Source organism: Chlorocebus sabaeus, chromosome 25 (genome assembly GCF_047675955.1).
Source record: "Chlorocebus sabaeus isolate Y175 chromosome 25, mChlSab1.0.hap1, whole genome shotgun sequence".
In the NCBI taxonomy this organism is placed as follows: domain Eukaryota; kingdom Metazoa; phylum Chordata; class Mammalia; order Primates; family Cercopithecidae; genus Chlorocebus; species Chlorocebus sabaeus.
In genome coordinates, this window is record NC_132928.1 from 27,580,640 (window position 1) to 27,603,697 (window position 23,058).

A 23,058-nucleotide genomic window follows, 5' to 3' on the forward strand; every position below is an offset into this window, starting at 1 on the left:
AGGCCAGGTGTGGTGGCTCACGTCTGTAATCCCAACACTTTGGGAGGCTGAGGCGGGAGGACTGCTTGAGCCCAGGAGTTCAAGACGAGGCTAGGCAACAGAGGGAGATCCCCTCTCTACAAAAATATTTTTAAAAATTAGCTGGGTGTGGGCCGGGCGCGGTGGCTCACGCCTGTAATCCCAGCACTTTGGGAGGCAGAGGCGGGCGGATCACAAAGGTCAGGAGATCGAGATCATGGTGAAACCCCGTCTCTACTAAAAATAGAAAAAATTAGCCGGGCGCAGTGGCGGGCGCCTGTAGTCCCAGCTACTCGGGAGGCTGAGGCAGGAGAATGGCGTGAACCCGGGAGGCGGAGCTTGCAGTGAGCCGAGATTGCGCCACTGCACTCCAGCCTGGGCGACAGAGCGAGACTCCGTCTCAAAACAAAAACAAAAACAAACAAACAAAAAAAATTAGCTGGGTGTGGTGATGCACACCTGTGGTCCTGGCTACTCAGATGACGTACGGGTATTGCTTTGGCCTGGGAGGTCAAGGCTGCAGTGAGCCGTGATCATACCATTGCACTCCAGTTGGGGCAACAGAGCAAGACCCTGTATCCAAAAAAAAAAAAAAAAAAAAAAAGATTTTAGGAATTATATTATTTCCCCTAATAGCCTTACTTCTTCCTAGGAATACCAGGAACCTCATTTCCACTTGTGCTTCCCTGCATGGCTCCCACAGTGTCTAGTTTGCCTCAGAACTGGCCTGTAGAAGGTACTGTAATAACTTACGGCAGAGAGATTCAGGAATTCAGAGAATTCAGGATTGAAGAAAGGGGACACTGTGGGCACAACCCACCTCTCCCCCAATGCATTTTCTTTATTTGTAAATGATTATAATGTAACATATGATGGGCATTTCAAAATAATAGCCACAGATTTTCCATTCTATAGAAAGGCATAATTCTATAGATTTAAAAGTTACAGGGCCGAGCGCAGTGGGTTACGCCTGTAATCCCAGCACTTTGGGAGGCTGAGTCTGGTGAATCATTTGAACTCAGGAGTTCAAAACCAGCCTAGCCAACATGGTGAAACCCCCTCTCTACTAAAAATACGAAAAATTGGCCGGGCAGTAGTGGCACACATCTGTAATCTCAGCTACTCGGGAGGCTGAGGCAGGAGAATTGCTTGAGCCTGGGAGGCAGAGGTTGCAGTGAGCCAACATTGCGCCACTGCACTCCAGCCTGGGTGACAGAGTGAGACCCTGTCTCAAAAAAAAAAAAAAAAAAAAAAAAAAAAAAAAAAAAAAAAAAAATTAAAGTTACAATTATAAGCAAAAATAAAAATAAAGCTATCTATAGACATGTTTTAGTTAAATTGAAGAAAACCAAGACATAAAGATCTTACAGCAGTGAAAGAAAAGAGACAGATTATCTACAAAAGAATGGCAATTAGAAATTGGACCAAGGGGCCAGGCGTGGTGGTTCACACCTATAATCCCAGCACTTTGGTAGGCCGAAGTGGGTGGATCACCTGAGGCTGGGAGTTCAAGACCAGCTTGACCAACATGGAGAAACCCTGTCTCTGCTAAAAATATAAAATTAGCCGGCCATGGTGGCACATGCCTATAATCCCAGGTACTCTGGAGGCTGAGGCGGGAGAATCACTTGAACCAGGGAGGCGGAGGTTGTGGTGAGCCAAGATCACACCATTACACTCCAGCCTGAGCAACAAGAGCGAACCTCCGTCTCAGAATAAGAAATTGGACCAAGGGCAGACCTCTCATTAATAACATACAAGCCAGAGACATTATCTTCAAAATACTGAGGAAAAAAAAACCAACTGTCAAATTGGAATTGTATACCCAACTAAACTATTATTTGATCACATGCAGTGGCTCAAGCCTGTAATCCCAGCACTTTAGGAGGCTGAGGCAGGAAGATCTCTTTAGCTAAGGATTTCCAGACCAGCCTGGGCAACATAGGGAGACCCTGTCTTTATAAAAATAACATAAATAAAATTAAAAATGAACTATTAAAAAGGGAAAACACAGATTTTTAGATAAAAATTTAGAGTATTTACCATCCATAGATTCCTAAAGAAATTCTAAAGGAATTTTTTTTTTTTGAGATGAAGTCTAGTTCTTGTCCCCCAGGCTGGAGTGCAGTGGCACGATCTCGGCTCACTGCAACCTCTGCCTCCCGGGTTCAAGCAATTCTCCTACCTTAGCCTCCCGAGTAGCTGGGATTACAGGCACCTGCCACCACGCCCAGCTAATTTTTGTATTTTAAGTAGAGACGGGGTTTCACCATGTTGGCCAGGCTGGTCTCAAACTCCTGACCTCAGGTGATCCGCCCCCCCACCCCCTCGGCCTCCCAAAGTGCTGGGATTACAGGTGTGAGCCACTGCGCCAGGCCAGGATTTCAAGAAGGAAAGGAATCACTGAAGGAAGGAATGAGATGCAAAAAGGAACAGTGAGCAAAGAAAGTAGATAAATTTAAACAACTGTATAGAAACAACACTAATAATATACTAATAATGTTTTTTGAGGGAATCAGGATAAAACTAAAATAACAGACTTAAAGTATGTAAGAAAGAGGGGTAATTGAAGTGAAAGCTTTTTTTTTTTTTTTAGGTGGACAGGAAGTAGAATTCATTGGTGAATATTAAGAGGGGGCAGCACAGTGGAAGCCCTCATGAGTGCAGGGCCTGCCACTTGTCCAGAGCGCCACGATTGGGAACGTACTTGACCCATCTGGGATGAGCCGCTTCTCAGCCACCATGTCTTCAAATTCATTGGCATTGAACTTGGTGAAGCCCCACTTCTTTGAGATGTGGATCTTCTGGCAGCTGGGGAGCTTGAACTTGGCCCTGCACAGGGCCTCCATCACATGCTCCTTGTTCTGCAGCTTGGTGCGGATGGACATAACTTGGCCAATGTGAACCCTGGTCACAGTGCCCTGGGGCTTTCCAATGGCATCTCGCATGCCTGTTTGGGGCCTCACTGGGGTACTGCAAGGTCAGAAACATGAACATCCATCTGAAAGGACTGTCTCCAAGGTCCTTTAGAGCAACCCATATAACAAACAGGCTGCATCACTACCAGGGAAGCTGCTGTTTGCAGCCATTGCACACTGGGCCCCCATGAGGAAAGGAACTCAGTCGGCTTAATTGGCTGCAGGAAGTTAAGGCATTCTAAGCTCCTTGTATTATTAGATGGAGAGTAGGAATAAATGTGAGATCTTAAGTATCTGTGTTAAAGTTTTAAAGGAAACCACTTAAGTAATATAAATTGAAGACAGTATATAACTCATAAACCAATAAATGGGGAAATACGTAGTTTAAATTAAAAAAAAAAAAAAAAAAAAAACTCGGCCAGACACAGCGGCTCACACCTGTAATCCCAGCACTTCAGGAAGCTGAGGTAGCCAGATCAGGACTTTGAGACCAGCCTGGCTAACATGGTGAAACCCCATGTTTATTAAAAATATAAAAATTAGCCCGGTGTGGTGGTGCATGTCTGTAATCCCAGCTACTCAGGAGGCTGAGGCAGGAGAATCACATGAACCCGGAGGCGGAGGTTGCAGTGAGCTGAGATTGTGCCACTGTACTCCAGCCTAGGCGACAGAGTAAGACTTTACCTAAAAAACAAAACAAAACAAAACACTCAAGGAAAAGAAATAATAAGACAGGATGGTATTACTTCAAGTTGAGGAGGCAGAAACCTGGGATGGTAAGGAGTTCACAAATACCTAGGTATAAATTGCTTGTTAGTGTTCTAACTCACATGTTAGAGTATTATCTATCTAATAATACAGTATCAAAACAAACAAAATAGAAATTGGCTGAGCACAATGGCTCATGCCAGTAATCCCAGCACTTTGAGAGGCCAAGGCAGGTGGACTGCTTAAACTCAGGATTTTGAGACCAGTCTGGCCAACATGGTGAAACCCTGTCTCTAAGAAAAATACAAAAATTAGCTGGGCGTGGTGGTGAACACATGTAGTCCCAGTTACTTGGAAGGCCGAGGTGGGAGGATCACTTGAGCCCAGGACGTCAAGGCTGCAGTGAGCCAAGATCATGCCACTGCACTCCAGCCTGGGCAACAGAGCAAGACCCTGTATCAAAAAATAAAAAAATTAACAGAATACAAGAGAAAACGGACAAATTCACCAACAGAGTAAGAAACGTTACACACCTCTCCCAGTAATTAACAGATCAGAGAATACTTTTTTTGTTGTTGTTGAGATGGAATCTTGTTCTGTCACCCAAGATGGAGTACAGTTGCACGATCTGGGCTCACTGCAACCTCCACCTCCCAGGTTCAAGCCATTCTCCTGCCTCAGCCTCCCGAGTAGCTGGGATTACAGGTGCATGCCACCACACCCAGCTAATTTTTGTATTTTTAGTACAGATGGGGTTTTGCCATATTGGCCAGGCTGGTCTCGAACTCCTGACCTCAGGTGATCCACCTGCCTTGACCTCCCAAAGTGCTGGGATTACAGGTGTGTGAACCACTGCACCTGGCCCTTTTTTTTTCCTTTATTGAGACAGGGTCTTGCTCTGTTGTCCAGGCTGGATTGCAGTGGCATGATCTTGGCTCACTGCAATCTACACCTCTAGGGTTCAAGCAATTCCTGTGACCCAGCCTTCAGAGTAGCTGGGACTATAGGCGTGCGCCACCATGCCTGGCTAATTTTTGTATTTTTTTTTTTTTTTTTGAGACAGAGTCTCGCTCTGTCGCCCAGGCTGGAGTTCAGTGGCCAGATCTCGACTCACTGCAAGCTCCGCCTCCCAGGTTTACGCCATTCTCCTGCCTCAGCCTCCCGAGTAGCAGGGACTACAGACGCCTGCCACCTCGCCCGGCTAGTTTTTTTGTATTTTTTTAGTAGAGATGGGGTTTCACTGTGTTAGCCAGGATGGTCTCGATCTCCTGACCTCGTGATCCACCCGTCTCGGCCTCCCAAAGTGCTGGGATTACAGGCTTCAGCCACCGCGCCCGGCCTAATTTTTGTATTTTTTAGTAAAGACGGGGTTTCACCATGTTGGCCAGGCTGGTGCCTGTCTAACTCCTGGCCTCAAGTGATCCACCCATCTCAGCCTCCCAAAGTGCTAGGATTACAGGCGTGAGCCATGCACCCTTGTGTCCTTGTGTTATAAAACACAGTATCTATCCAAATAGCTTTGGAACATGTTTTGAATAGATACTGAAGACTGAAAACAACTGTGTACAAACACTATTATAGCTGGCAAATCCATTTCTCAGAGCTATGGTTTACTAACTCCAAAATATATGTAACCAGGATTGAACAAATGAGTAAATTATTATAATGAGAAGCCAGGTTTCTTGCTATTACAACTAAGAGAGACAGCTAGAATGAATCCCGTGGTGCTAGATTGCAGTTGGAGGGACTTAGTTTTTGTTTTATAACACAAGGACACATACAGAAATAAACAGAAGTTTCTGTGCATGGATTATATACTACATATTTCCTAGCTTTATGCACTGAAAAGGACTAGAATATGTAAAACATGGGGAAAAGGAAGGAAAATATCCAATAATTATTTGTCTTATTAGCTAAAGATGTTAGCCATTGTCAATTTTCTTGTTTTTGAGACAGGGTCTTGCTCTGTTGCCCAGGCTGGAGTGCAGTGGTGTGCTGGAGTGCAGTGGTGTGATCTCGGCTTACTGCTCCCTCCATTTCTCAGGATCAAGGAATCCTGCTGCCTCAGCCCCTTTGAGCAGCTGGGGCTACAAATATATGCCAGCATGCCCAGCTAAATTTTTTGAATTTTAGTAGAGACAAGGTCTCACCCATGATCTAACAGATTGAATTATCTTATTATTATTACTATTATTATTAGAGGCCAGATGCAGTGGCTCCCAGCACTTTGAGAGGCCGAGGCGGGCAGATCACCTGAGGTTAGGCGTTCGAGATCAGCCTGACCAACATGGTGAAACCTCAAGTCTCAGCCTCAAGTGATCCACCCACCTCAGCCTCCCAAAGTGCTGGGATTACAGGCATGAGCCACTGGGCCTGGCGTGAATAGAATTTGGACAATGAATTTTAACTAAAAGTAACATGCCACAGGGTGGAGCTATGACCATGCTTTCATAATTTGCAGACATTTCCTATGTGAAAACAGATGCACTTTCAATAGCAGGTGCAGCTGTACCCATGTCTTCCAAATCCTGATTCAGAAATCCACTATTTCGACCAGGCACAGTGGCTCATGCCTGTAATGCCAGCACTTTGGGAGGTCAAGGTGGGAGGATTGTTTGAGTCCAGGAGTTTAAGACCAGCCAGGGCAACGTGGCAAAACCCTGTCTCTATTTAAAGAAGAAAGTGCTGGGCACAGTGGCTCACGCCTGTAATCCCAGCACTTTGGGAGGCCGAGGCGGGTGAATCATGAGATCAAGAGTTCGAGACCAGCCTGGCCAACATGGTGAAACCCGGTTGGTACTAAAAATACAAAAAAATTAGCTGGACATGGTGCTGGGCACCTGTAATCCCAGCTACTTGGGAGGCTGAGGCAGAATCGCTTGAACCTGGGAGGCAGAGGTTGCAGTGAGCTGGAATCACGCCACTACACTCCAGCCTGGGCAACAGTGCAAGACTCTGTCTCCAAAAAAAAAAGAAAAGTAATCCACTATTGTATGCCAATTTGGCACAAGGTGTCAGATACAAAGAAAAACAGATGGGGTATTTCTGATGGGCATTTCAACCTTAAAAGTGAGAAACTAATTTCACTATTCCAGTAAAGACCTAGGGAAAACCTCCTTCCTAATCTGCTTGTTTCTCCAGTTATTTTAGTAATTAAAACAATTTAGTTTTTTTACTTTTTATCTTGAGCTCTACTCTAGTATACCAAATTTAGTTTTAGAATATTTATTAAACAATTTGGCTGGGGATGGTGGTTCACACTCATAACCCCAGCATTTTGGGAGGCTGAAGCAGGAAGATCACTTGAGGCCAGGAGCTGGAGACTAGCCTGGGCAACATAGTGAGACGTTATCTCTATAAAATGTAAACTTAGCCAGAGATGGGGTGCACACTTGTAGTAAGTGGCTGCTTGGGAGGCTGAGGCGGGAGGATCCCTTGAGTCTAGGTGGTCAAGGCTGTAGTGACCTATGATTATGCCACTGTACTCCAGCCTGGGCAACAGAACAAGACTCTCTGTCTTTTTGGTTTGTTTTTTTTTTGAAACAGAGTTTCACTCTGTCACCCAGGCTGGAGTGCAGTGGCGCAATCTCTGTTCACTGCAACCTCCACCTCACAGGTTCCAGCGATTCTCCTGCCTCAGGCTCCCAAGTAGCTAGGACTACAGGCACCCGCCACCATGCCTGGCTAATTTTTGTATTTTTATTTGAGACGGGGTTTCACCATATTGGCCAGGCTGGTCTCGAACTCCTGACCTTGTGATCTGCCCGCCTTGGCCTCCCAGTGCTGGGATTACAGATGTAAGCCACTGCACCCGGTCAGACTCTGTTTACCAAAAAAAAAAGTTAAACCTAGAACTACCACATGACTCAGTAATCCCACTCTTTTGTGTATATCCAAAAGAACCAAAAATGAGTTGAAAACAGATAGCTGCACACCAATGTTCATAGCACCATAAATCTTAACAGCCAAAAGGTAGAAACAACCTAACTGATCATCAAAGAAAATGTGGTATATGCACACTATGGAGTATTATTCAGCCATAAAAATTAATTTGCTACATACTACAACATGGATGGACCTTAAAACATGCTAAGTGCATTAAGACGGACACCCAAAAACAAGTATTTTATGATTTCCCTTATATAAAGTACCCAGAAAAGGCAAATTCACAGACAGAAAGCCGAATTGTGGTTACTAGCGGTTGCAGTGAGGAAAGAATGGGAAGTTATTATTCAACAAGTACAGAGTTTATGTTGGTGAAGGCTGGACATGGTGGCTCATGCCTGTAATCCCAGCATGGTGTGTGGGAGGCTGAGGCAGAAGGATGGTTCGAGGCCAGGAGTTCGAGGCTGCAGTAAGCTATGACTGTGCCACTGCATTCCAGCCTGGGTGACAGAGTAAGACCCTGTCTCTAAAAATAAAACACAGTTTATGTTTATGATAATGAGAACATTTTGGGTATACATAGTGATGGCTGTTATACAATCTTATGACTGTATTTCAATGCCACTGAATTATACACTTACAAACAGTAAGTATTATTTTATATATATTTTACCACAGTAAAAAATTCCCAAATTATCCAAACACAATCAGTAATTAAATGCCTACCATATGTATGGCACTGGGCCAAAAGATAAACGTGTGTTTACAGTACCCACATGGCTTTGTTCTCCATTTCCCACAGATGTAGGCAAATGTGGAATTAACTAACATCATGCCTCCTATAAGGCCGCATGTCACTTCCAATATTATCAGGAAAATGACCTGTTCTGAAGTCCTCATCCATTTTCTAGGCCCAACCAGACCCCAAAACACATCCTTTATGAAGATCAGCTTCAGAGGACTTGGAACACATTCAAAACAGTACATATTTTATTTTCAAGCATACAAGAAACACTAAACTCTTCCAGTGCCAGTACACTCTCCATGAATTCTTCATATAGAATTGGGTATATTGGAAGCAAGTTGTTTCTGGTGAAATTTCTGATGATCAGGAATCAAGACTCAGCAGCCCTAAAGGAAGAGAGTTTTGTATCCAATATCCTCAAAACCAAGACATAGTATATTTTACTTTCAAAGTAAAGTATAAATATTTTACCATATCCTTCAATCCATAAAGCATCTCACTGTGAAATGATCCATGTTGACTCTGCATAATTCTCATAAGTCACTTCAAGTGATAAGGGACTAACTACAAAACATGCATTATTTGAAGTACATGAGCATGAAACGTCGAAGTCTACAACTTATCTTAAAAGAAAGAGTAAGTTCCACCAGCTTTTTATTGTCTGAATAGCAGAACACACAAAACCAGGCAGAGAAGTCCCCAAGGAGATGATGATCATATTTTACTGTTTTTTGGCCCTTTGGTCCTTCATCTTTCAAGCACTTATTGTATTTTCCTTTAGCGATTTAAACATTTATTTTGATCACAGATGTAATTCAAGTGTGAATAAATAAATGTATTATCTTTTAGCACCCCTCCCCCCTTGTTCCTTTAAATAGAAAAAAGTGCTAAATGTCTCTTTATAGCCTATTGGCCATAGCTGTCCCACCTATGGTTTTAAAAACAGACGGTACAACTTGATCTTCTGAAATCCTTCTCGAACTACAACTCGTTCTGTTAAAGAAATCCTAGGAAAGAAGTCCTACTGATATTGTCGATAGTCTCCAAAAGGTGAGGAAGGTAACTGAGTTGAAGACAACTGGGAGGGGTCTTCTGCAAATTGAGGACCTGCAAGTGAGAAATAAAAAGGATTTAAAAATCACCTGAATATTATATAATTAAAAGGAATGAGTCTCTATAGAGAGTAAATCAATCAACAAAAAAAAATATGCTGTAATCCCAGCACTTTGGGAGGCCGAGACGGGCGGATCACGAGGTCAGGAGATCGAGACCATCCTGGTTAACACGGTGAAACCCCGTCTCTACTAAAAAGTACAAAAAACTAGCCGGGCGAGGTGGCGGGCGCCTGTAGTCCCAGCTACTCCGGAGGCTGAGGCAGGAGAATGGCGTAAACCCGGCAGGAGGAGCTTGCGGTGAGCAGAGATCCCGCCACTGCACTCCAGCCTGGGTGACAGCGCCAGACTCCGTCTCAAAAAAAAAAAAAAAAAAAAAAAAAATGCTAAATTATAGCTATAACCCTAATTTCTTTATAGATCTAACTAATTCCCATTAGAGTACTGGAGAACCTTCAAATTTAGTATAACATATGACAGACTGGCTTGCTATGCTCCAGAATGAACAGTTCTCAAACACTATGCTAGCAAAGTCAGACAGATTAATTATAGCAAGAAGCAAACTTCAAGTTTTTAAAGCAATTGCTGTAACAAGCTGCCATATATCAAGATTAGAAGAGTTTCTCCCACTTCTTGTCATATTTTTCAGGAGCTATTTAAAATTATTTTCACAAAGTATAAGTATCTTAGTCATGTTTTAAGAGAACTTGGTAATCCAATTTATGTAACCAATTAAGTAGGGAATGAGTTCTGAAATGGGAAGACACCACATAGCTTGCTGTTGAACAAAGTCTTGCAGTTTTCATTTTCAAGGGACAGGAGAGCCTGTGAACTAAGAAAAACAAAGTGCTTAAAAAAAAAAAAGGACTTTTAGGGGATGAATCAATCTTTTCTCCTTTAAGAAAAACTGAAATAGACTAAAAAATATCTGGAAGAGAGAAAGAGAGCAGTGGTAGAATTCTCTGAAGCTTTCAAAGTGTTTCACTCATATATTTTTATTTCATTATAAATGCAATTATCTGTTAATTACAGAAAACTTAAGAAGAAACTGGGTAAAAAAGATAAGCCGGAGCCGGGCACGGTGGCTCTCACCTGTAATCTCAGCACTTTGGGAGGCTGAGGTGGGCGGATCACCTGAGGTCAGGAGTTTGAGACCAGCCTGACCAACATGGAGAAACCCCATCTCTACTGAAAATATGAAAATTAGCCGGGCATGGTGGTGGGTGCCTGTGATCCCAACTACTCAGGAGCTGAGGCAGGAGAATCACTTGAACCCGGGAAGCGGGGGTTGCAGTGAGCCAAGACTGTGCCACTGCACACCAGCCTGGGCGAGAGAGCAAGACTCTTCTAAAAACAAAAAAAAAAACAAAAACAAAAACAAAAAAAAAGATAAGCCAAAGAAAATCACTGTTGCCATTTAAATACAGTTCTATCTACTCTTTTCCCACTGTTTTAAAAACTTTTCGCTGGGCGTGATGGCTCACATTCCTGGCACTTTGGGAGGCCAAGGCAGGCGGATCACGAGGTCAGGAGTTCGAGATCAGCCTGGCCAATATGGTGAAACCGTGTCTCTACTAAAAATACAAAAAAAAAAATTAGCCAGGCATGATGGCGCGCACCTGTAGTCCCAGCTACTCAGGAGGCTGAGGCAGAAGAATCACTTGCATCCCTGAGGCAGAGGTTGCAGTAAGCTGAGATTGCGCCACTGCAATCCAGCCTGGGTGACACAGCGAGACTCTGTCTCAAAAAAAAAAAACAAAAAACAAACATTTTCATGTAAGTTCACTGGAAAAATATAATTAACTCTTCAAAGATTCCCCCCTACACAGCTTTTCAGAAACACTTTCTGGCTGCTTCTATATAAATGCTGAGTTTTAATTACTCAAAAGGAGATTCCAGCTGGGCGTGGTGGCTCACCCCTCTAATCCCAGAACTTGGGAGGCCGAGGCAGGAGGATCGCTTGAGCCCAGGGGTTCAGGATCAGGGGCAGAGACCTCATCTCTACAAAAAACATAAAAATTAGCTGGGTGTGGCGGTGCACACCTATAGTCCCAGCTGCTCAAGAGGCTGAGGTGGGAAGATCACTTGAGCCCAGGAGGTTAAGGCTGCAGTGAGCCAAGATTGCATCACTGCACTCCAGCCTGGGTCACAGAGACTCTGTTTCAAAAAAAATTAAAATAAATAAATAAAATAAAAAGGAGATTCCCTCTCAGGAAAAAAGCCTAAAACAAAGTACTCAAGGCTAATTTCTATGAGACAATGTAACTATTTAAGTTTTTGCTATATACATTTCTGAATTTCTGCAAATATAGAACTCTTTTGATGTTTTATGTAAAGTCTTTCACACTGAGGCAGTCAAAACAAAATTGGAAAGTGACCATCCCAACAGAGTGTTAACTCAGAAGGAATGAAAAACAAACAGAAGGTGAGAGGGTCTGCAGGGTCATCCAGATTACCTCATTGGCATTTAACAAGCAGTGCACTTGAAAATTGTGCCAAAAAGATACTGAATCTCTTGCTAGGTGCCTCAGGGAAATCAAAGCAAATTGGGATGTATGATCTATTCCTAACTTCATGCTGAATGTTTTCCAAGCTCCAAAAATAATTTTCAACATGTCTCACTCTTCTGCATGTTTCTTTCCCAAATGCCAGGTCAAATTTTCACTACTATTATTCTCTCTATATATACACATATATACACACACACACGTATATATATGTATGTATACATACATACATACACACACACACACACATATATATATATATATATTTTTTTGAGACAAAGTCTTGCTCTGTTACCCAGGCTAGAGTACAATGGCGTGATCTTAGCTCACTGCAACCTCCGCCTCCCAGGTTCAAGTGATTCTTGTGCCTCAGCCTCCTGAGGAGCTGGGATTATAGGCGTGTGCCACCACGCCCGGCTAATTTTTGTATTTTTAGTAGAGATGCGGTCTCACCATGTTGGTCAGGCTGCTCTCAAACTCCTGACCTCAAGTGATCCGCCTGCCTCAGCCTCCCAAAATGCTAGGATTACAGGTGTGAGCCACCGTGCCTGGCCACCTCACAATATCTTTCTGCATACTTCCACTGTCAAGGGATATTTTCATTTAGACACTGAAAAATTTTTTTTTTAAGAGATGGGGTCTTGCTGTGTTGTCCAGGCTGGCCTTGAACTCCTGGGTTCAAATGAGTAGCCTCCTGAGTAGCTGAACTACACGAATGGACCATCTACAGGAATGGACCATCTTGACAGAAGTTTTTTGTTTTGTTTCATTTTGAGACAGAGTCTCGCGCCGTCGACCAGGCTAGAGTGCAGTGGTGTGATCTCGGCTCACTGCAACCTCCATCTCCCAGGTTCAACTGATTCTCGTGCCTCCTGTGTAGCTAGGACTACAGGTGTGAGCCATTATGCCTGGCTAATCGCTGAGAGCACATTCTATAACCATGTAATGATCATTCAGCCCACAATTTAATTATTACCCTATGCATCAGATAGGAAGAAAAACAGACAACGAATTAAACGAATATAAAATTAGCCAGGCTAACAAATTTTCTAAGATTCTAAATTTTCTCCTGTGAACCTTAAAGTGACCTTCCCAAATATAAGTCACTTTTCACTACTCTCTTCTTCAAAACAAGCAACACTATCTAAAATAAGCTAATTTATCTGTTAATGTGTTAGTCTGTCTCCCCCTACCAGAATGTAAGTCCTTGAGGGCAGGGACTGTCCTGTTCACTACATAAAACAGTGTCTGGCATGTAGCTATACAATACTAAATTGTCAATTGACCATCATCATTGCTACACATCTGCAGATCCATTCTTCAAGCCCCTTTAAAATGATCAGACATTTCTTGCAATACATGAGCACTGATAAACCCTACGTACTATAAAGAAAGATCAACAGCAAATTTATACAAAAAATTTTTGTTACTGTGGCTAAATGTAACATGTTCATTTTTTACCTATTATCACAGTCCTCATGAACCACAGCATATTAATACATACCACACATTTTGGCAGGCAAAGTATGTTCTTTCTTAACATCAGAAAACCATTCCAAAACGTTTGAGCTATAGTTTTAAGCAAAAAGAAGACTCACCATTGGGAAACTGTGCAGAGGCAAATCTTGTCAACAAGATACCAGCTCCTTCAATTAAAGCTAGGAGAATGCCACCCATTGCAGCTGACCCAACCATGGCCACTGGTCCATCTGAAGACATTAATAACGAAGAGATTATTTTTTACAGAAATCTAGTTTACTGTAAGAGATAGTAAAGAAGAGAACTGTCCATATGGCTACATGCTCCTCCAATTCCCAAACTCTTACTGCCTAAGACCCAGAGTCAGTAAACTACGGCCGCCCACAGGCCACCCGCTGCCTATTTTTGTAAATAAAGTTTTACTGAAAGGCCAGGTGTGGTGGCTCATGCCTGTAATCCCAGCACTTTGGGAGGCCAAGGTGGGCAGATCACGAGGTCAGGAGTTTGAGACCAGCCTGGCCCACATGGTGAAACCCCGTCTCTACTAAAAATACAAAAATTAGCCGGAAGTGGTGGTGGGCACCTGTAGTCCCAGCTTCTCAGGAGGCTGAGGCAGAATTGCTTGAACCCGGGAGGCGGATGTTGCAGTGAGCCGAGGTTGTGCCACTGAACTCCAGCCTGGGTGAAAGTGAGACTCCGTCTCAAGAAAAAAAATAAAGTTTTACTGAAACACAGCCATACTGTTTCGTTTATGTATTATCCATGGCTGCTTTCATGCTATGACAGCAGAGTTAGGTAGCTATGACAAAGACCACATAGCCCACAAAGCCTAAAATATTCACTATCTGGCCTTTTACAGAAATAGTTTGCAAACCCCTTGGTCTAAACCACTAAGCTCAAAGGAATTCTGGTTTGCTCTCTGTCCTGAGGATCCAGAAGATGGTTCTAACTTCCTTATTCATAACAATTCTATATGGCAGGTATAATTATTAACTAACTCCAGATTACTGGTGAAGAAATTATAGCATAAAGTTTGATAAACTGACCAGTCATACAGCTAATTAATGGCAGAACTGGGACCTGAAGTGCTCTCAACCACTGTAATATATGGGTTAGAATTCCATGCTTTCTTATTCTCAAATATTGCAAATAAAGAGATCCCCTTACTTTTTTTTTTCAAATCACCATATACTGTATATTTATGCTATGCCAAATTAAGCAATGCTCGTTTTTTATAATTATTATTATTTTTGAAGCAGGGTCTCGCTCTGTTGCCCAGGATAGAGTGTGGTGGCTCAAGGGATCCTCTTGCCTCAGCCTCATGAGTAGCTGGGACTATAGGCATGCACCAACACACCCAGCTAATTAAATTTTTTTTTTGTAGAGACCAGGTCTTCCTATATTGCCCAGGCTGATTTTAAGCTCCTGGGCTCATGCAATCTACCTGCCTCAGCCTCCCAAAGCGATGGAATTACCATCATGAGCCAATGTGCCTGGTCAATAATCAGTTTTATATATTACAGATGTCATTCAATTAAGGCAGATGAGGTTTTCAAAAAAGTGTGACTTCTATAATGACTACTTACTTCTTGCTGCCAGTATGGCTCCCGTTAAGGCACCACTTGTGATGGAGTTCCAGGGATCTTCCTTTCCTCTGACTTGAACCATGCTACAGTCAATCATGGAAAACAGGCCTCCCCAAACTGCAAAGCTACCTATTGTATTATAAAAAGAAACAAGCAAATACTAATTTAAATTTCATCTTCCATTTAAAATATGATGGTCAAAAACAACACTCACTATATTCTCAAAACTCTTATAGTTCAATACATGCAAACACAAGTTTGAATAAACACTGAACAAGAGTCAGAATACTTATCTTTTGAATAAAGCTGGATTGTATTGTATCAGCTGGAAAATTAGCAATGGCCCAAAGCCTAAAAGAAATAAGCCAGCCGGGCACCGTGGCTCACACCTGTAATTCCAGCACTTTGGGAGGCTGCCAGGAGTTCAAGACCAGCCTGGCTAACATGGCAAAACCCTGTCTCTACTAAAAATATAAAAATTAGCCAGGTGTGGTGGCGGGCACCTGTAATCCCAGCTACTGGGGAGGCTGAGGCAGGAGAATCGCTTGAACCCGGGAGGCAGAGGTTGCAGTGAGCCGAGATCGTGCCACTGCACTCCAGCTTGGGCAACAAGAGCGACACTCCATCTCAAACAAACAAACAAAAAAGAAATAAGCCAAGCCTAAAAGAGTCAGGTTGCATATGTGTAAAAACAAGCAAATCACCTTTCCAGAACAACCTATCTCTCTGGTTTAAGTAGCAATAAACAAAATCAAACTACTCTGCTTCCTCTTTCCTTTTCCTTTTCTTTCATAGCTTCACTTACCTCTATTTTTGGCCTTTCTTCATTATATGTCATTGAGCATCTACTCTATGAAAATTATCGATGGGAAAACAAAAGAAATCCAGCTATTCTGGAATGTATTTCAGGTTTAAGCCAATACATGCTGAAGGGGCAAATGAATGATATAAATAGCTAGAATTATGGAACATCAAAGGGATGGAAATTGCCTTTCCATCCTTTATTCCTCAGATATGAATTTAAAACAACCTTAAATCAGCAGATTACTTTGCACTTAAACTCTATCTAAATACAAAAACAGTATCGCAAAATAAACAAAGACCCACACACATACATACATATACAAGTACAAACAAAATCTAAAAAGACAACACTAAGGTTTTAATTGTCAGTATTTCTGGAAGACGTGACATGATTTCATTCCTTTGTGTTTTTCTATATTTTCCAAGTCTTCTAAAATGAATACGTAAGACGTGCATCATATAAAGTTATTATATTTAATAGGATTAAAGAAAAAAGTGGCTGGTCCTTTCTTTGTTGTCTCCATTTTCACTGCTCCACTTGATTAGCCAAAAAAAGAAAAGAAAGAAAGAAGAAAAGCTGTACAAAGCAGTCACTTTAATCTTTACCCTTTGAAATATTAGGGTAGGAGGTAACTTGTGTTAACAAGAGCAATAAATGGAGTTCCACCAAATGTCTGAACCAGAGCATCTCCAGGATCTTTTTCCAATTCTCACATTATCAATTAAATCTAGTGGATAGTACCAGTGGAGTATAGCATAAGCGTCCTCATTTTTAGTCCAATATTAGATATCACATCCTATGTAAAAATAAACCAGTTATTTCTTCTCAGTAGTTCTATGCCCTGGGAGACAGCTATGATGTCTAGGTATATTAGAATTACCTCACTAAAATTTTCTGACAAGACCCTCCCATTTCCTCACGAGAGCCTAAAATCTCAGGAGAGCCCTCCCCTGAAAATCACTGCCAGAATAAGTTTTGGCTACTGATGAGAATAGAGAGTTTGAGTCTAAGCAGGATGAGGAGAAGATCCAGAAAGGGTAGCCTGGTGTGAGGATCCAGAGCCAGATGAGGCGAATGTGTACACACCTGGACAGCCTAGAACAAGGTTTTAGAGCCTAAGCAAGAGAGATTCTCAAGGAATGCAGCCTGGCATGGAGTGTGAGAGTATACCCTGACAAAGGGCAGCCTGTTGTGGGGTACCATAGCCCAAGCAGGTTAAGAAGGCAGGTATACATATGAAAAGGAAGAAAATAATGAATCCTGTGGGGCTGAATTAGAAATACAAGATATCAAAGTAAACTTGTGATTTTCAATATGTATAGATATACAGAAATATAGATTGTATACCATTCTTGATTTTTCCTTTCTTTAAAAAACTTTTTTTGTAGAGAGGCATTCTCTCTAAGTTGTCAAGGGTGTTGAACTCCTGGGCTCAAGCCATCCTCCTGCCTTGGCCTCCCAAAGTGCTGGCATTATAGGTGTGAACCACCACTCCTGGCCCTAAATACCATTCGCAACTAAAAGGAACCAGGGCTCTTTGGAGAAATGGCTACGACAGGAAAAGCTGCCCTGCCCACAGCTAGGGCATGAAAAGTACAAGATGAGCCTAAATGTCTTATTCCAAAAATGAAAGAAAGTGCTCAAAGAGTAACAGGGACATGTCAAAATCCTATCTTACTTTCTCTATGAAAATATAAGACCTAGGCCAGGCAGGATGGCTCATGCCTGTAATCCTAGCACTTTGGGAGGCACAGGCGGGTGGACTGCCTGAGCTCAGGAGTTCGAGACCAGCCTGGGCAACACAGTGAAACCCCATCTCTACTAAAATACAAGAAACTTAGCCAGGAGAGGCAGCATGCGCCTATAATCCCAGTTGCTTGGGAGGCTGAGGATGGAGAATTGCTTGAACCAGAGAGACGGAAGTTGACATGAGCCGAGATCCCGTCACTGCACCCTAGCCTAGGCAACAAGAGTGAAACTCTGTTTCAAAAAAAGAAAAAAAAAGAAAGAAAGAAAATATAAGACCTAAGGCCAGGAGTGGTGGCTCATGCCTGTAATCTCAGCACTTTGGGAGGCTGAGATAGGCAGATCACCTGAGATAGGGAGTTTGCGACCTGCCTAACCAATATGGTGAAACCTCGTTTCTACTAAAAATACAAAAATTATCCAGGCTGTGGTGGTGCGTGCCTATAATTCCAGCTACTCTGGAAGTTGAGGCGGGAGAATCACTTGAACCTGGGAGGCAGAGGTTGCAGTGAGCCAAGATTGTGCCACTGCACTCCAGCCTGGGTGACCCCATCTCAAAAAAAAAAAAAAAAAAGAAAACATAATACCTCTCAGAACACAACTATGATTTTCCCATACTGCCTGTCCCTGCACCTTGATCTGAATTCCTTAGTAAATGCTCACCAAATTAATTAAAAAAACCATTGTAGTATTTTTAGAATTTAAAATACCATAAAAACTTCTCAATAGCTTCCTAAAAAAGGCTAACCTCAAGGATTTGAAATGGGTAATTCCAATTCACTCACACCACCACTCACCCTTCCTCTGTTTCACCTGCTTTGTAAGAAAACACAAACTTTTCCAGTTTTCCCTATTACCAACATCAACATTAGCATGGAGCATTTGTCACAGCTAATAACCCACAGGCCACCACCACAACCGGCTAATTTTTGTATTTTTAGTAGAGATGAGGTTTCACCATGTTGGCCAGGACGGTCTTGAACTCCCAACCTTAGGTAATCCACTGCCTCAGCCTCCCAAAGTACTGGGATTACAGGTGTGAGCCATTGTGCCTGGTTGACACATTACTATTAACTCAAGTCCATACTTAATTCAGATTTCCTTAGTTTGATAATGTCCTTTTTCTGTTCCACAGTACCACATTACATTTAGTTTTATTTATTTATTTTTTGAGACAGAGTCTCACTGTCACCCCAGCTGGAGTACAGTGGCGGGATCTGGGCTCACTGCAAGCTCCGCCTCCCAGGTTCATGCCATTCTCCTGCTGCAGCTTCCCGACTACAGGTGCCCTCGACCACGCCCGGATAATTTTTTTGTATTTTTAGTAGAGACAGGGTTTCACCACGTTAGCCAGGATGGTCTCAGATCTTCTGACCTTGTGATTCACCTGTCTCGGCCTCCCAAAGTGCTGGGATTACAGGCGTGAGCCACCGCGCCCAGCAATAATTTAGTTGTTATGTCTTCACAGGTTTCTTTTGGCAGTGACAATTATCTGATGGTATTTTAACTTACTGAAAATGCATAAGGTGATAGAAGCAGCCTCTCAAAAAACAAGCAAAAACCTATATGGCTTCTGCATATACTAGAGATTCAGGGTTTGGTGAGAACTTTTAATACCACTTATCATTCTTGAACAACACAATAACCACCAACGCCAAAACAGAAATTAGTTACTAATTACTTTCCAGGGTAGATAATTATTACAGAGGAAAAAAAGGAAAAAGATACAACATTACCTCAACCCTCAGGGCCTAAATTTCCTCATCTGGAAAATGAGAGATAATAATAGTACTAACTTCTTCATTACTGTGAGAGTTAAGAAAAGCAAAGAGAAGATTATTTTGATACCCAAAACTTCTAAGGAAAGCCTGAATTATTAAGTCTTTTTCATGTCTTATATACGGTCTCTCCAATCTAACTATACCCTTGTGTTGTCTGTTTGTTTTTGTTGCTGTTTGAGACAGGGTCTCACTCTGTCACCCAGGCTGCAGTGCAGTGGCGCAATCACACTGCAGCCTCAACCTCCCGGGTTCAACTGATCTGTCCCTGTGAGCCTCCCTACTAGCTGGGACCACAGGCACATGCCGCAACGCCTGGCTAATTTTTGCATTTTTCTGGGGAAATGGGCAGCCATGCTGCCCAGGCTGGTCTCCAACTCTCGAGCTCAAGCTATCGCATCAACTCAGCCTCCCAAAGTGCTGGGATTACTGGCATGCGCCATCGCACCCAGCCCTGACTATACCTTTGTAAGTGAATATAATCTACGAACATTTTTTGTCACCTCCCTTTTCCCAGCTTCTGAATAACCAAGTTTACAAAGTACAATGAATAGAATCTTTTCAAATTTTGCAATGACCTCTGCACAATGTCCCAAAGCTAACCTTAGAGAACAGCCCAGTCAGCTTGATTGGTTTTCTCCTGCATGAAACCCCAATCCTTCAGATCAAATTCTCTTCAGCTTTATGTTACCTCAGAAGCTATCGTTCCTGACTCACAAACCTGACGTGTTTTTTTTTTTTTTTTTTTTTTTTTTGAGACGGAGTCTCGCTCTGTCGCCCAGGCTGGAGTGCAGTGGCCGGATCTCGGCTCACTGCAAGCTCCGCCTCCCGGGTTTACACCATTCTCCTGCCTCAGCCTCCGGAGTAGCTGGGACTATAGGCACCCGCCACCTCGTCCGGCTAATTTTTTGTATTTTTTAGTAGACACAGGGTTTCACCGTGTTAGCCAGGATGGAGCTTTTTTTTTGAGACAGAGTTTCGCTCTTGTTGCCCAGGCTGGAGTGCAATGGCGTGATCTTGGCTCACTGCATCCTCTGCCTCCCGGGTTCAAGTGATTCTCCTGCCTCAGCCTCCTGAGTAGCTGGGATTACAGGCATGCGCCACCATGCCCAGCTAATTTTGTATTTTTAGTAGAGATGGTGTTTCTCCATGTTAGTCAGGCTGGTCTTGAACTCCCGACCTCAGGTGATCCGCCTACCTTGGCTTCCCAAAGTGCTGGGATTACGACCCACGCCCAGCCTCAAACCTGAGCTTTAAACACACTTTCTTCTGGAGAAGCGGGAAAAAAAATCACAGAGTATCTGAAGGACGGAGATAAGATTTTCAAATGGCTATCATAATTCAGGTTAATTTTTCAAACAAACTACAAATCAAGAAGAAACTATAGGGATATATGTTTGTGACAAACTGTTAGACCAAACTAAAATCATTAATTGTTATAATCTAAAAATAAAAATAGCTCCATCTTCAAATAAACAGAAAAAAACAGTTCACTTAAAATGAAAATTCTGCTCACCTCCTAACTGTGGAGCCCTGGTTTTAATAGCTGTCAAACTCCCTCGTAGTCTGTGGTTTACTCCCTATAACAAAAAAAAAGAAGCAACAAAAAATATATTAGAAGTATATTTCTAAGCCACTGATGGGACCACCAGTAATATCAAACCCACACTTCAAGTGATGATAAAATAAGACCATTCACCCACTTACCACTGGAGAATTGCGAAAACCTTTGATTGCTTGAAAGATACCACCACCAATGGTACCCATCGTAAAGGCCCCACCACAGTCATCCACAATTCGCCATGGGCTAAGAACAGAGGGGGAAAAAAAAGACCACGTTTCTCATTCACAAACCATAAAATCTTTGCTAATACAGTAAGGATTATAATGGAACAGATTATATTGCAGGACCCACTGCAACCAATAAATATTTGGCCTATAAAATGACTTGAGGAAATGCTGTAACCAAACAGGGCAGTCAAAAAATCAAAGCAGTTTTGACTACAAAGCTAACCAGGTAACTGATTATATTGTTTCAGGACATACGTACTGAATGTTAAGGGGTTACCTAATGATTTAGTAAATGAAAACCCAGTATTTTTCTAAGAATTTTTTTTTTTTTTTTTTTGAGATGGAGTCACACTCTATCACCCAGGCTGGAGTGCAATAGCTCGATCTTGGCTCACTGAAACCTGTCTCCCAGGTTCAAGCAATTCTCCTGCCTCAGCCTCCCGAGTAGCTGGGACTACAGGCGTGTGCCACCATGCCCGGCAAATAATTGTATTTTTAGTACAGACGGGGTTTCACCATATAGGCCAAGCTGGTCTCAAACTTCTGACCTCGTGATCCGCCTCGGCCTTCCAAAGTGCTGGGATTACAGGTGTAATCCACCACGCCCGGCCTTATTTTTCTAAGATCTCTAACTCAACATAGTTAAATATTTTAATCCTCTGCTAACCTGTATCATTGTACTACATCAAACAGCTATTTACAGTGTGCTGAGTCCTCCATATCTGAGCACAATCCAGAATGGAGGATAACTGCTTTGAAGAAGAAAAGTTTGAAGAGCCAGGAGACCCTAAAACTTGTATTTTGTATGCCATTTAGGAGAGAGGGGAACACGAAACAGGCAACAAGGCTAGGAAAGCAGAGTAATAATTCAAGGCTAGGATAACAGAGTAATAACTCAAGGTCCTGGGCACTTTCACAAATTGAGGACATCTTGGTTGCTGCTCTTACACAATAAAACAGATGATTAATCGAAATATCAAGATTTGATTTTTTACTTATAACCCCAGAAACTTTAAACTCTGGCAACCTGAGACTTCTGACAGCAATTACATCGTTTTATAATTATCTATGTGTCTGGTTTATTCACACTCAATAAACGCTGGATGAAAGAATGAATTTCTGTCCATGGCTTTTCGGAGAACACAGGCTATTACCTCTTCCTATTTCCCAGGTAATTTTTGTCCCCCTCTACCTCCAAGAAAGGATTCCAAGGAGAAAAACAAGGCCCCACTGTCTAAAGAAGCTTATCCAGACCCCTTGGCTAAAATCTATGTTCCATTCATTTAAAATGCTTTGCTCTGCGGACACCTATCATGATACAAGTAAAACCTCAGAATGACACTCCCTCAAATGCTTATTCTTCAGTTCCTCAACGCAGGAACTGAGCAAGGCGAGACGGAGGGACGCGCCCAAGGTCACCTCGGCGAACAGAGGGGATTATAACTGGCCCCGCATAAGGTCGATTATGCCCTGCGTTGGGAGGAGGTTCCAAGGTTCTATCAAACTCAAGTCTGGACCTCTCTACCATCCACCACAGGATCACACGGGTGATGGGTTAGGAGAGCGAGGCTCACGAGGCCGGGAAGGTAGTGGGTACAGGGCTAAGAAGCCGACTGGCCGTGAAAGACTGCACTGCCCACAGTTACCAGGCCCAAGTCGACAAGGCTGCGGTTGAGTCTGGCTTGCACCTTGGGAGCATGGACAGGGGAGAAGGAGGGCAGTGGGCAGGCGGGCAAGAGAAATGCAAAGACAGCGGTGAGTCTCACCAAGGCTCTCGCGCGTACTCCTCCATGTTGACTCCAACGCCGCGAGTGATGCCGGGCAAGCTGGGCGGAGCCTGACCCCAGAGGCGGAAGTGACCCCGAGAGGAGGGCGTTAAGGCCTATGAGGATTGGTTCACCGTTTCCCGCTGCAGCCAATGGGAGCCAGGACTCCTGTGAACTGCGTGTGGTTGGGGCATTGGCCGCGACGGGGCGAGAC

The 23,058-nt window shown here is 43.0% G+C and overlaps 1 protein-coding gene, 1 long non-coding RNA gene and 1 other non-coding gene across 5 annotated transcripts; all 3 read right to left on the reverse strand.

Annotated features, from left to right (window-relative positions):
• Positions 1 to 798: 798 nt before the first annotated feature.
• On the reverse strand, positions 799 to 4,652 carry LOC140710257 (uncharacterized). Its single transcript, XR_012091215.1, has 2 exons — positions 2,726 to 4,652; positions 799 to 1,243 (listed from the first exon to the last, which is right to left on the reverse strand). It is a non-coding gene; the product is annotated as an uncharacterized lncRNA (long non-coding RNA).
• On the reverse strand, positions 3,027 to 3,160 carry LOC119619847 (small nucleolar RNA SNORA70). Its single transcript, XR_005236292.1, has one exon. It is a non-coding gene; the product is annotated as a small nucleolar RNA SNORA70 (small nucleolar RNA).
• Positions 4,653 to 8,497: 3,845 nt separating the features above from the next.
• Positions 8,498 to 22,979, reverse strand: TIMM17A (translocase of inner mitochondrial membrane 17A). 3 transcript variants are annotated; one of them, XM_073011642.1, is made up of 7 exons: positions 22,845 to 22,979; positions 20,995 to 21,094; positions 20,804 to 20,867; positions 14,959 to 15,087; positions 13,492 to 13,602; positions 11,304 to 11,387; positions 9,288 to 9,381 (listed from the first exon to the last, which is right to left on the reverse strand). In XM_073011642.1, exons 1-6 carry the CDS (start codon positions 22,868 to 22,870, stop codon positions 11,308 to 11,310), a joined length of 510 nt encoding a protein of 169 aa, XP_072867743.1. In that variant the 5' UTR covers positions 22,871 to 22,979; the 3' UTR covers positions 9,288 to 9,381; positions 11,304 to 11,307. The 3 variants fall into 3 exon arrangements, with proteins under 3 accessions (XP_007987146.1, XP_072867743.1, XP_072867742.1); XM_073011641.1 differs by lacking the exon at positions 11,304 to 11,387 and adding an exon at positions 11,006 to 11,123 and having other exon boundaries at positions 9,289 to 9,381; XM_007988955.3 differs by lacking the exon at positions 11,304 to 11,387 and having other exon boundaries at positions 8,498 to 9,381; positions 22,845 to 22,944.
• Between the last annotated feature and the right edge of the window lie 79 nt (positions 22,980 to 23,058).

Coding starts and splice junctions, on each gene's coding strand:
- TIMM17A (XM_007988955.3), bottom strand. CDS start 22,870: ATGGAGGAGTACGCGCGAGAGCCTTG. Junction 15,088..20,803: donor CAGGGCTCCACAGTTAGGAG/GTGAGCAGAATT, acceptor ATAATACAATAG/GTAGCTTTGCAGTTTGGGGA. Junction 13,603..14,958: donor AGCCATACTGGCAGCAAGAA/GTAAGTAGTCAT, acceptor TAATGTCTTCAG/ATGGACCAGTGGCCATGGTT.